We start from the raw sequence: 13,188 nt of genomic DNA on the forward strand, positions 1-13,188 counted from the left end.
GTTAGCTGCTATTATTAAAAGGCTTTTTTCAATCTCAAAATCTGCATATAAATCCTGCTAAGTAAATAGTGGAACCATAATCAGAATCCTTGTCATTTATAATCCTTTATTTTATTATTCATAATTTACAGTAAATTCCATCTAGTGAGTGAATTCAGAAAAGATGAAGGTAAAACTCCAAAGGTACCAAATTGTCAAAGTAGAACAAAATCTATCATCTTTCATCCATTATGGGCTGAACTGAGCCCACCCCAAAACTCACATGTTGAAGTCCTAATCCCCAGTACCTCAATGTGACCTTATTTGGAAACACGGTCATTGCAGATATAATTAAGTGAAGAGATGAGCTCTTACTGGATTAGGGTGGGGCCCGAATCCAATAAAACTGGCATCCATTTAACAGTAGGACCTTTGGTGACAGAGGTGCACAGGGAGAGAGATGTGAAGACGAGTGCAGAAACGTGGTGATACTTCTACAAGCTAAAGAATGGCAAAGATTGCCAGCAAACCACCAGCAGCTAGTGAGGAGGTCTTAAATTCTTCCTCGCAGCCATCAGAAAGAAACAACCCTGCCGACACCTTACTTCAGACTCCCAGCCTCTCAAACTGTGATGTAATGAATTTCCGTCACTTAAACCACTCTAGTTTGCGGTACTGTGTTATGACAGCCCTAGCAACTAATATCCCACCTGACTGATAGATTTTGTTTCTTTTTTTTTAAGATTTTATTTATTAATTTGAGAGAGAGAGAAAGGAGAGCACAAGCTGGGGGGGCGGAGCAGAGGGAGAAGTTGAGGGAGAAGTAGACTCCCCGCTGAGCAGGGAGCCGACATGGGGCTGGATCCCAGGACCCCGGGATTATGACCTGAACCGAAGGCAGTTGCCTAACCAACTGAGCCACCCAGGCACCCCAGATTTTGTTTCTTTCAAGTCAGAACATAGCTCTTAACAATATATATAACTATTCTTGAGATACATACTTAAATTTTAGTCTAAATCACATAATCGGTCATATACCAAATTTTCTTTTCTACTTATTTTGTATAAATCTCCTTTCGATCCATATTATAGGTTCCCTGAGGAAATCGTATATTCATTTTATTCATTCCACAGGTATTTATCGAAAGCCCAAATTAATAAAAAAAGGAAAAAAGAACCCACAGATTCCTGACCTCTAAGAATTCACAACCTAGAAGTCAAGTCATAAGCACATAAATAACTGATGCAAAGTTTGCTGGGACAAGTATTCCTCAGGTACAAGACCAAACCACACCTCAATCCCATTAGCAGTCGATGGCAAAGGGTTCTTAGAAAAATTAGGTGTTTTCCCATGGGCCAGTTGTCTCCTTTGGTCCTGATATTTACTTCGCTTCTCCCAACTTCAGCACAAGCTGACACTGGAAGTCAGTCCAAAGCCATTATCACATCCTTTCCTCCCAGAAAAACAGATGGAAGGCACTCCCACTGGCAGAAATACGGAGCTATGTAAACAAGTCCTGTTTGGAGAAGCCTCCCTAAGGCCCATGATTCTGGTGTTTTCTGACTTTGCCCACAAAAAACAGGAATGCCTCAGCCAGGAAAGACTGCAAACCCATCCTTTTGCCTTCCAGGACCCCAGCAGAAGCTTGACCAAAACAGAATTACATCAAGAAGGCTTACAATAGATAGATAGATAGATAGATAGATAGATAGATAGATAGATAGATTAAAAAAAAAAAAAAGGCTTATGAATGCAGAATTCCATGGTGGTTTGGAGAGAGTGGTAGAAGATGGACATGAGTTGAGGGTCATAATCCAAAGGGACTTTAGCCTTACTGAAAATTTCAGTTTTTAAAAACAGGTATTTCCTGGGACTCCCAGCCCATTCTTAGCATTAATTCAAGACACAGGAGATGAGCCGTTTGCAGCCAGTCTTCTCATTTTTGTAGATTTTCTGTCACACTCACCACTGATCGTATTAGGAAAAGGAGACCTGGTGAATCTAAATCCCTAGGCGAGGATTACATCACTGGATCTGTCTGACTGTAAGGCCCATCTCACTTCTCACAGGGCTTGAGAGTGAGCTTACACACAAAGGCACCACTACCTACTGATGGCTTACGGTTTATGGCTTCTGTTTACAGACAAATCAGTCCTCCTATTTTTTAAAGACACAACAAAACAAAAACAACTCAGGTTCAACCACAGGAGTGGTTAAGGGGCCAAATCACTCTTGAATCTGAAGGTAAATACATAAGTAGATTTTCTCTGCTTCATCTACAAAACCTATTCATTACATGTGTGGGAGTACATGTGCGGGCAAGCACGTTTTCTAAGCATGAGGACTTAATCCAGAAACGAAATAAAACCCCACTGTAACCCTGGTACCATGAAAAAGGACTCTTAGCACACAGTGAGATAGCCATACTGCAATGATTTCAATGCAGTGTATGTTACAAGAGGTAGCTGAGGGACACAGGCAAGGGCTAGACTGGACCTCCATGCAGCTATGGAACTTTTCAACATACCCTGGCCTCTGCTTACTCTAAAAAAAATCCTTGGCAAAGGGGATTCTCTTGTGGTCTCTGTTCTGCTGGGTTTTTACTGACCAAAGAAGTCACTGTCCAGTGGCATCAAGAAATCCTGTCTCCAGGCCATAAATAAATGCCCAATTCCTATAGTTCATGGGTGTATGAGAGCCCAAGAGGCTTGGAATCGATCCAACCCATTTTAACTAGCAAGAAACTACCTAGTAATACCTTGTTTGTATTTCTTGGAGGAGGGACACCAGAAACACTTATTTCATTCTACACAATAATTCACTACAATCAGAGGGAGCACAGCAAGGGCAACACCATCTCCCAGCTGCTGATTACATCAAAGGCTTGCAGCACAAATTCAATTTTATGATGTTAATCTCAGCCTGCCACTCAGAAATTTTCTCTGAGGGATATGATTTTTCTCTGGATTTCATTTTAAGAATGATTTTTTTTCGTCCACAATCAATAAAGATATGTTTTCATCAAAAGACTCTATCTTGGTAGAATTCAATTGGCTATTTCAATCCCTTTTGGTGACACAATATTAATTAAAATAGTTTATGTTGCACTTCAACTGGAAAAAGAGGCAGTGAAAATAGCAGCTACTCAGAACACATGTTCTATACACATCAACATAGAGGGCAGAAAATAATTTTCTCTTTCTCCAGGCGACAGACATTAGCTATTCAAGAGAGTTGCACTGACTTGGTTTATCTCTGTGATCTCAGTGAAAAAAAAAAAAAAATTGAAGCTCTTCCTGTCTGCATTTTTTGTTCAAAAGGAAATCAAAATGCACATGAAAATGTTGCTTCACATGCTCACCTTTTATTACCTCAAGAAGTAGAAAGATAAGTGTCTGTGTGCCCATGTGGCATGATGGTTATTAGGAATCACAGTCACTGTTTCTCCTAACTAAAAAGAAATACATAAATAAAAATAAAAATAAATACAATGCTATGAACATTTATTTTTATTTTCAATTTCTAAATAATGATTACAACTAAGTACACTGTATTTCTCAAAGGCAAACATACAGAATTAGCATAGAGGTTTTCACATTTTAAAAAGAGGAGAAAATTATGAAACGGGTTATAGAAAATAAATGAATTGTTTTGACAGTAGTTTTGCAAGTGGCAGTTAATTCGCTTAGCAAATATTTATGAAGCACCTACAGGTCACCACTCAAGACTGGGAGGAAGGCCTTATTTCTGGCCCGCCATGTGGACAGACCATGGAACCTCCATCACCACAGAGTGAGTACGGCTGAGGCCTGGTCCCACTAGGCATATGGAGTGCAAAGGGGAGGCTAAAGTTAACCCTGTCTGCGGAAGGAATCCAGGAAGGCTTCTCAAAGAGAGGTTCAATTACTGAAATATTCAACTAGTAATTTATATCCATAGTTTAAAAAATGTTTAAAAAGGTAGCTTAGTATCTAACCAGCTTTTTATAAACCACATCTTCTCACCTTCATACTCTTGAAATCAACAATCCATTAGAATTCTTAACGCAAGAAGGTGGTACTAAAGAAAGTGGGTGTATTGATACCCCAAGGAGTCTAAGGATTTCATAGGACTTTGGGTAGATCTCACCCAACAGTCCCTTTCTTCAAAGAAAGATCTTTATCTGTGATGCTTTTAATCTGGATGTCGTATTCAAAGAGAGAAAAGCATCAAATTAAGGAATCGAGTAGAAAATTATAGAAATCCAAGTCCTTATTTTATGAATCAAAAACAACAACAAAAAGGTAAGTTGACTTGGATAAAAGTAGGGAGTGGACTAGAGTTTGGATTTGTGCAGACACTTGAACAATAATGACAAGGCCTAGAAAAATTACACCGTTCACCAAAGAGTATATGTAAATGTGCACATATACCAATGCTGAAGAACACTGGTTAAAAAAAGAAAAAGCACCCATCAGCATCAGCAGCACCACGGGACTAATTAACATGCAGATTCCTGGGCCTCAGGATGAATGTAATACATCAGAATCTCTAAGGCATAAGGCCCAGAAATTTGAATTTTTTAAAAAGATTTTATTTATTTCAGAGAGAGAGCGTGCACAAGCATGGAGTGGGGGGAGAAGCAGACTCCCTGCTGAGCAGAGAGCCCCAAGTAGGGCTCGATCCCAGGACCCTGAGATCTTGACCTGAGCCAAACGCAGACACTTAACCGACTGAGCCACCCAGGTGCCCCCAGAAATTCAAATTTTAACCATCTCTCCAAAATGTTCTTATTGTACTTGAGGTTAAGGATCTTGAATTAAACTCAGCATTCTGCATGCACAGCACAGATAATAAAATACTGAAATTAACTGATGAAATTAAAGTAATATTTGCTAAATGAATGACTGAAAACAACAATTCCCTCAAAAAGTTCTTACTCAAGGCCAAGTCTGCGCGGCCTAGTGAGAATGCCAATCCCTGGCCTGATGTATGCCTTTCATAGCGAACAGGCTTGCCTGTGTCTGGCAACTATTTTTCCCTATAATGACTGAAATTGAAAGTAGTTAAATTATTTTGCTGTCTACATGGCTTGTAGAAATTTTCCCTGCTTGGTATGGCTTTTCAACAGAACAGCCTGAGGTCTTCCCTTTGAAATCCACGTGAGAAAGGGTCTTAATGAGTTCACTCTAGATATTCAATTGTTCAGCAAATTTGTACAACGTTTGCAAGAGGGATAACTCAAGCATGATCAAGTTGGATTTTGAGGCAAAGTCTCCCAAATTCAACAGAATTTTAAAGCTAACAATACCAAGGAAAAATCACAAGAGGATAAAATCCTATAAAGAATTCCTCTCAAAAGGTTCAGTTTGCATTTTGGTACTCCTAAATAAATAATCAATTTTCAGTATCCCCTCCCCATATAAATTTTTGTTAAGATGCATTGCAATAGCTTAGACGGAAACAATGAGCCTCAAGGAGCGCCTAACACGCATGGTCGGAGATCCTACCCTGCAATGTAGGAATGCTAACCTTTGCTAGCAAAGAACTCTCAATGTGGGCAGAACTCCTTTTAGAGAGCCTGACCCTAAAAGGAGGCTAGCAACACAGCCTTGGTGTGATGAAGGAAAGCCTGCAGTGGTTGGGGATGGGGTAGTGGAAGTACACAGAACTTCATACTTTATTCTGAACAGTAAGAACAGTTAGAACATGCGTGAAAGTCATAAATCCTGTCTACACTCCAGGCTAGATTAGTATTTTCTGTACTCAGGAGAAGGAGATGGTAGACAAAACCATAGTGACTGTCACCTGTACATCAGACACCCTCGTGTTTTATATGCAACTAAGTCTTCCAACAAACTTATAAAGTAAACACCCCAAAGAGGAGACTTGAAGATTAAATCAGTGCCCGATACTGTAAATATATGACCCTCATTTTACATTTGGGGAAACTAAAGCTCAGAGAAGCAAAACAATTTACTAACGTCCTGTAGCCAGGAAAGGATGGGGCAACATGGGGACAGTGTGCCACGATTTGTGTTTGTCATGCTCTCTCACCCTGTCCTACTTTCACACACATTTTTCCCTTGGCCCAGAAAGCTCTTTCTCAGCATTTGTACAAACTCGGCACACTTGTACAAAACTGGAATTTCTGAACTGGAACTAAATTTTAACTCCTTTGAGCATCCTCTGGCTGATATGTAGCACCCCTCTTCCCCCAGCATTCCCTTTTCTACCTTTATCAGACCAGTTATTACTCTGCTATAATTATTGCTCTGTTACCCTAAACTATATTATGAATGCTTGGAAGGTAGAAACCTGTCTTTTTTTCCTACGCATTCCACTTGGCAGTTAGTTTTACATATAATAAGAGGTCAAAAAAATGTCAAAAGGGAAGTCAAAGAATTAATGTATTAGTAAAGCTTCAAGAGTTGTCCCTCTTTCCTCCCTTTGTTCCCCTAGACAAGTCAGTGTGTAAATGGTCATCTTGAGTGTAACTCTGAGGTCTGTACAAAGAGCAAAAGGCAGATGTACAAAAATATCCTTGGCTATAGATGTTCATTCTATTTTCTACCAAAGCAGTCTAAAATCAGATCCGTTTTCTGGGCCCTCACAACTCACCACTGACTCAGAGGAAACATAGAGCCAATTAACCATGAGGTTGACTGGTTCCATTAATTACAACTCCTCACCCTATACTTCCTTACTTGTTAAACACCCATGTGTAGGACTTTACACTTTTCCAGGTTAAAATTCATCTTGTTCAAAGAAAAAGAGGAGGGGAAGTCAGTGTTGAAAAAAAAGTTCCTATCATTTACTGACTTTTAAATTGTTGACACTTTGCTGCTTCTATGACATGCATCACTTCATTTGCTCTTCATAATGACCCCAGGCCTTATTGTCTTTATTCTAAACACTAAGACAATGAGGCTTGGAGAAGTAGCAGCTTGCTCAAGATCAGAGCTAGGAAATAGAGACAGATAATCAGTCTCCAAAACTCATGCCCTTAACCACTACACCACACTGCTCAAGTGGGGCAGGCAGGGGTGGTGCCTAGCAGGTTTCTGGAAATGTAAGCAATACTCACAGACACTCCTCTAGGGCAGTAATACCTTGCTCTAGGAAAGAGGACTTGCCTTCTATAGAAGAATTCAGAGACCTGAATGTCCTTTAAGACCAAAGACAATCTTATTTTAAAGGTAACAATGACACACATAGGGGCTTGATGAGACTCCAGAGTTAATCTGGGGGTCTGCCAGGACTTCAGAGATGATCTGGTACTAGAACTCAGTGCACAGATTCTCTTATTCCTGATCCCCATCTCATTTCCCTGCCTCCAATTTAGTCTAGAGCAGAACTGAATCTAAAAATGTTAATGACTCGGAAATTACACCTATGCATTCAGAACAGGGCTCCAGAGATGTCCTTTATGATACACTGATGAAATTACTAATAAGAGATGCCATATATTGTGAGTAACATTATTAAATACAGAAGAGTGAGTTGTCAAGCCACGAAGATAGCTGAATGCAGCAATCTTGAAACCTTGAAATATTTGTAATACCATTATTTCCAAGGTTTCATGAAGTTATTTCATAACCTAAATACACTTCTATCCCAGTTGGCCTCTATAAACTGAAACTTCAGATTTCTGAAGTATTCACTCCATTGGGTAGAGACTGTTTAAGATTTTACACACAGGGAAAGGCTTAACAAGTGATTTTTATTGATAAAATAATTATAATTTAAAAATATCTTTCCCAAAAGGAGGTAAAAATACTGGAACTCAACACAGAGTCCCAATTTTTGTGGTTTGAAAAAATAATAATCACTTCACTAGATCACTTCAGGGACAATTTCCTTTTCTCCTCCAGCGCTTCGTATTCTTTACAGAAAACACTATTGCTGCATTTTAATACTGAAGGAACTAGAGGGCAAAGGAACAAGGAGTCACAAGACCAAATTAACCGCAAGCGCTTGCATGACAAAGGTGGTTGCTTTCCTCTTCCCCAGTTTTTAGGTGGTAAGAATAAAGGAGAGTGGAGAGTGAGGCATTGTGTTACCTGGGGACGAGCTGGGAGGTTGGGGAGGCTGGGAACTGTAGGTGGGGAAGGGGAGGGAAGGAAGATGAAAGGAACAAAAGTTTCTAACCCTTTCTTCAGGTAAAAATATTCCTAACAGGTGACCTAGTCTCCAAAAGGTGACCTTGAACTCATTTAGAATAAAATTGGGCGGGGAAGGAAGAAGTCCACGGTGCTGTACAAGTGTTCTGTTTGCATTTAGTTAGCTGTTTAGAAATGCACACAAAAATGCTATAACGAATGAGGAGGGTGGAATGAGGAAGCACTCCTCCCTAAAGGGAGAATTTCTACCACTTCAACTTTTCCAGATTTTTGTCAGTGCAGACATCTTCCCCCCGCCCCTTTATTTTCCTGCCCCTTGTCCAACTCTGCAAGTGGCAAAGTCTTGTGCCTGCAGTCTTTATTACTGGCTCAGCCATAGGTGCACCACAAGGAAGTTTTCGACAGATGCCCTGCTCCCCACAGCCTCCAAGAGGTCATTCTGGCTCTGGCCCGCGTCCACCGGCTTTTTCCCAGACACTGGACTCGTTTTCTTTTAAAATTGCTTCAACCAACTCCTGTTCCATAGAAGTCCGACTTCCGAGTCCCAAGAAATTCTTTCAGTAGCGAAGGGTGGGCCCCTACGGGTCTCTGGGAGCAGACGTCTCTCCCGGGACCACTTGGAGGGATAACGAGGTCCCCCCTTCCCCCACCCCTACACACACACACACACACACACACACACACACACACAAAAGGACCAATTTAACAGATGCATGGCTTCGGTCACTACTGATGCCTCATCTGGACAAAAGTTTGAACAGGGAATTTTCCACGTGCAAGAACTTGGAGCAAAAGAAGAGGTTTTAGCAACTGCCACGCGCGCTCACCTTTCTTCCCAGCCCTTCAGGATCCAAGCCTAGGTCGCGCGAATTCTTAGGGCGGGAAGCCTAGCTGCAGCACAAGCCCGCAGCAGAGACCCACCGCCTAGCACGGGGGAGCCTGAGCCGAGCCCAGGGGACGCCCAACCTACCCGAGCCGCCGGTGGCGAAGCCGCAGGTGTCAGGGCAGCCCAGGCAGCAGAGCCGCGGAACTACCGCGCGGCCCAAGGGGACGGCCCGGCCCCGCCCCGGCCCCGCCCCCAGCCCGGGCCACGGGTCCCGCTCCCGCCGGCTCCGGCTCCCTCCGGCCGCAGCTGCCCCCTCGGCGCGGCGCTCCCGCCTCGCAGTCCCGCCGCCCCTCCCCGTCTCACTGGTGGCGGCGGCGAGAACAGGCCCGCCCGCAGCCTCCGACGTGCCCTGTCCTTCCAGGGCTGGAGGGAGCTCGGAAGTGAGGAAAATCAAGGTAGGTCACGTGGCGTGGACCCTGGGCCCCTGCCCGGGCCGGGACTGGGAGCCGCGCGACCTTTGAGGAGGGGTGAGAGGAAGTCCGTCCCAGCCCGGGGAGTGACAGTCCAGGTACAGAGAATAGGTGAAAAATCCACTTGTTCATTGAAAACCAGTAGTGAACCGTGAAACCGGCGTTCTAACCTGCTGTGAGTGGACCAAGGACCACAGCTGACTGGCTCGTTTAGAAAAATGGGAGGGACCTTTTGTTTTTCCTGAGGTTTCTCAGTCATTTGACTTTAATTAGGAAATCCTGTGGGCATCTTAGCCCTGGATTCTGACTCCTGGAAGGAGGTGGGGAGAGATTTTAACCACACTCCCTTGTCTCTGATACCTGGTTTCCCAAGAACTAAGACGATTTGGTCAGGCCTCCCTGAGACCACAGGTTGCAGGTCTCTGACACCAAACTGCACATATCGTGGATGTTCCCGTGTGAAGCCCCCGTGACTAGACGGTCCTCTCACCTCCAGCATCCTCTGTGCCTGGTTAGTTCCTCTTGTTAGTTCATCGGGAATGTCACTTCCCGCGTGCGGGTTAGGTGTTCCTGCTGGTCCTTCCCAAGACGCCTCACTTCCGCTGTCATACTTGTCACAACTTACTGCGCTTGTTTGTTGGGTTGGCCTCCCCTGCTTGACTGTAAGCTCAGTAAAGGTGGGGACAGGTCAGGTGGCATAGTAAATATAAGTAGAGTAAGTCAAAGACAAATACTGTGTGCTTTCACTTATATGTCGAATCTAAAAAACAAATGAACAAACAAAACCAAACAAACAGGCTCATAGATACAGGAAACTACCGAGGCAGGGAGGGATTAGGTGCTGAGAGAAATAGATGAAGGGGATTATAAGGTACAAACTGGGGCGCCTGGGTGGCACAGCGGTTAAGCGTCTGCCTTCGGCTCAGGGCGTGATCCCGGCGTTATGGGATCGAGCCCCACATCAGGCTCCTCCGCTAGGAGCCTGCTTCTTCCTCTCCCACTCCCCCTGCTTGTGTTCCCTCTCTCGCTGGCTGTCTCTATCTCTGTCAAATGAATAAATAAAATCTTAAAAAAAAAATAGTTCCTTAAAAAAACAAATAAATAAATAAAAGGTACAAACTTGCGGTTATAAAATAAATAAGTTTTGGGGATGTAACGTGCAGCATAGAGAATATAGTCAATAATATTGTAACAACAGTGTATGGTGCAGTTGGTGATTAGACTTGCAGGCATCATTCTGCAATGTATAAAAATACCAAATCACTATGATATACACCTGAAACTAATAAGATACTAGTATGGCAATTATACTTTAATTTTTAAATTAAAATTGTTTAAAATAAATAAATGTTGTGGGCTGATGACGTGCACGTAACAGTTGAATGTTAAGGTGCCCTCGGACCCCAGTTCTTTAATAAACTTCTCTCACCTATCCTTACCTTCTAAGTCTACAGGATTTTCCTTCAGAGTTAATATCCCCATCCCTATCACTATCCACAAGTCTTCATTTTATCTCTGGAACACAGCCTTCTCCTTCAGTCTTCATAGAAGTGCAGGTGTGGTTCCTCTTATCAGCCCTCCTGTAACTAGCTCAGTGGTCTTAAAGGCCCTCAACCATGCTAAGTCTCAAATCAGGGCCTTTGATATTTTTAGGACTACTGACAATGGAAAAAAAAAGGGGGGGGGGAATTAACTTTAAAGTTGAAGGAAGTTTTAATAATATATAGTATAAATTTATTGGTCTTTATGCCAATATAGTCATTGACAGTGTTGAACTTTCCAAAACCTGTGATCCTGGACAACACTGAAAGTACCCTTCCCACTTCTTTATTTTCCAGAAAATGGGAAATGGTTTACTGCAGACTCTTCCTTTCGCAATGACTTTTAAAACTTAGCTTACTGATAAGACTTACCTTTTTCTTCTGTGACAAGGCTGGACACAGGTTCTCCAAAATTCCCATCTTTGCATTGTAAGTGATTCGCTGAACTATTTGTGTTCACTAACCACTCTGGACAAACTACCTACTACCTTGACTCCATCAAGCTTTGGTTAGGCTTCTCTTTTTCTCCCAGGCCCTAAACTTTGACCTACTCTCAGCCTGAACCAGCATAAAATCCTGCTTAACAGCTGAAAATACGCTGACCTCTGGATAAAACTTTTTTTCCACTAGAAGATCATGCCACTCTGGCTCATCCCACTTCCCCACTTCCTATTCTTTCCAGCATTATTTATCCCTCCCTAGAACAGAAAAGACATTTTTTCACCTAGCTTTGAAAGGCTTGCCAGTCTAAGGATTAAAGCATTCTCCCTATTGCGGTTGTCCCTTATAACATCATTTTGGATGAAATCTCCTTACCTCAGTCTAATTTTTTATTTGATCTTATCAAATATAATTTTTAATATTGTTTATGAAGAAATGGGTCCGGAAAGTAAAAGTGCCCTACCTCAGGTTTCTATCTGTAAAATGGAGAAGTTGGATTAGATAGGCCAAGATCTTTTTTGGCTCCAAAACTAATGAATGCAGAAGCAGAATTTCAAAAAAAAAAAAAAAAAAAAAAAAAAAGTCAGACCTTATAGAATCAGCAGGAAGAGCAAGCTGGCAGCTGAGAACCAAACTGAGGACTTGAGATGTTTTCTTTGGCTAGCCTGGTATTGTTGCTGTTTTGTCTGTTTGTAACTGAATTTGAATGTCTTAATTCTCACCACTCCCGATAGTCTTCACCTTTTTATTACCTGTTTGACTACGAAAAACATTTAAATTTGTGTCCCTAGAAGATTTTTGTGCCCTCAGAAAAGTGAGAATTACAAAATTCCCTTTCCTCCCACCACATCCATAAGCCAGGCACTGATGTCTGTTAATCGTTATACTGTAGGATTCAGGTGTTTGGATGAAAGGACAAATATTTCATTTACAGTTGGAATGTGTTTCTTTGGTGATAAGATGCTGCCCAGTGCAACACTCTCTCCTTTTTAAGCACTGAAACATTTTTGCTAGATAAAATGAATATCCCTGGTGGGTGTGTGGTCATTTAATTTCAAATCAGAAGAGATTCTCTGGTGTATTACAATACAAATATGAATATAAAGCATAAAGTGTAAAGAAATTGGTTTGGCTAATTCTGTGAAATAATAAAAAATACCTTGCGATGGCTTTAGCGCATGTCCGAAACTTCTATGACACTCCTCTCTTCGGTGGATCCCCCTTGAGTTTTGGCTGTATTTAGTGACTGGCTTCTAACAAATAGACTGTGGTAGGAATGATGGAGAGTAAGTGTCAAATGCACATCACAAAATGACGTCGTAATTTTCACCTTATTCTCACTGTCCCTTGGACCACTCTTTCTGGAAGAATCCAGCTAACATGTTGTTAGGATATTCGAGCAACTCTGTAGAAAGGTCCATGTGGTTTAGGGGCTAAGGTCTTCTGCAAAGAGCTGAAGCCGTTTTTAGAGTTGGCATCTTCAGATCAGGCATTTTTAGAGTTGTGGGGTTTTTTTCTTCATTATAACGTCTTATACATTTTCCAAAACCCTTTCAATAACCTGACCTATGTAGACATTTGTCTTTCTTCTTAACTATCCAGTATTTGCTCCCGTTTCCTGTGTTTGGAGAATCCCACCCTCCTTACGAGGCAGAGCCTATATTCTGCTGAAGAAGCTGTGAAACAGTGCCTTCGCAGACTGTTCGGTTCTCCATTATACATCGGCACGGGCACATGCTGTCGGCTGGGCCAGGCAGATTCACTGGCCCAGACAAGATACATCCTGATGTAGGAGGTGGCAGCAGTGCAGGGCTTCTCACAGCAGCAT

The 13,188-nt window shown here is 42.2% G+C and overlaps 1 protein-coding gene across 4 annotated transcripts in view; it reads right to left on the reverse strand.

Annotated features, from left to right (window-relative positions):
• Positions 1 to 11,421, reverse strand: part of WDR72 (WD repeat domain 72) — a 217,361-nt gene extending 205,940 nt beyond the window's left edge. Inside the window, exons 1-2 of one of the 4 annotated variants that reach the window (XM_045812117.2) lie at positions 11,292 to 11,421; positions 9,869 to 10,038 (exon numbers count right to left, since the gene is read on the reverse strand). In XM_045812117.2, coding sequence (XP_045668073.2) covers positions 9,869 to 9,877 — 9 coding nt within the window. In that variant the 5' untranslated portion in view covers positions 9,878 to 10,038; positions 11,292 to 11,421. Of the gene's footprint in view, positions 1 to 8,909; positions 9,229 to 9,271; positions 9,332 to 9,868; positions 10,039 to 11,291 lie in introns of those variants that run through there. The other 3 variants (XM_045812116.2, XM_045812115.2, XM_045812114.2) reach the window with 3 other exon arrangements.
• Between the last annotated feature and the right edge of the window lie 1,767 nt (positions 11,422 to 13,188).

The sequence above is a fragment of the Ursus americanus genome, chromosome 36 (assembly GCF_024610735.1).
Source record: "Ursus americanus isolate L20-20 chromosome 36, mUrsAme1.1.p, whole genome shotgun sequence".
Taxonomy (NCBI): Eukaryota; Metazoa; Chordata; class Mammalia; order Carnivora; family Ursidae; genus Ursus; species Ursus americanus.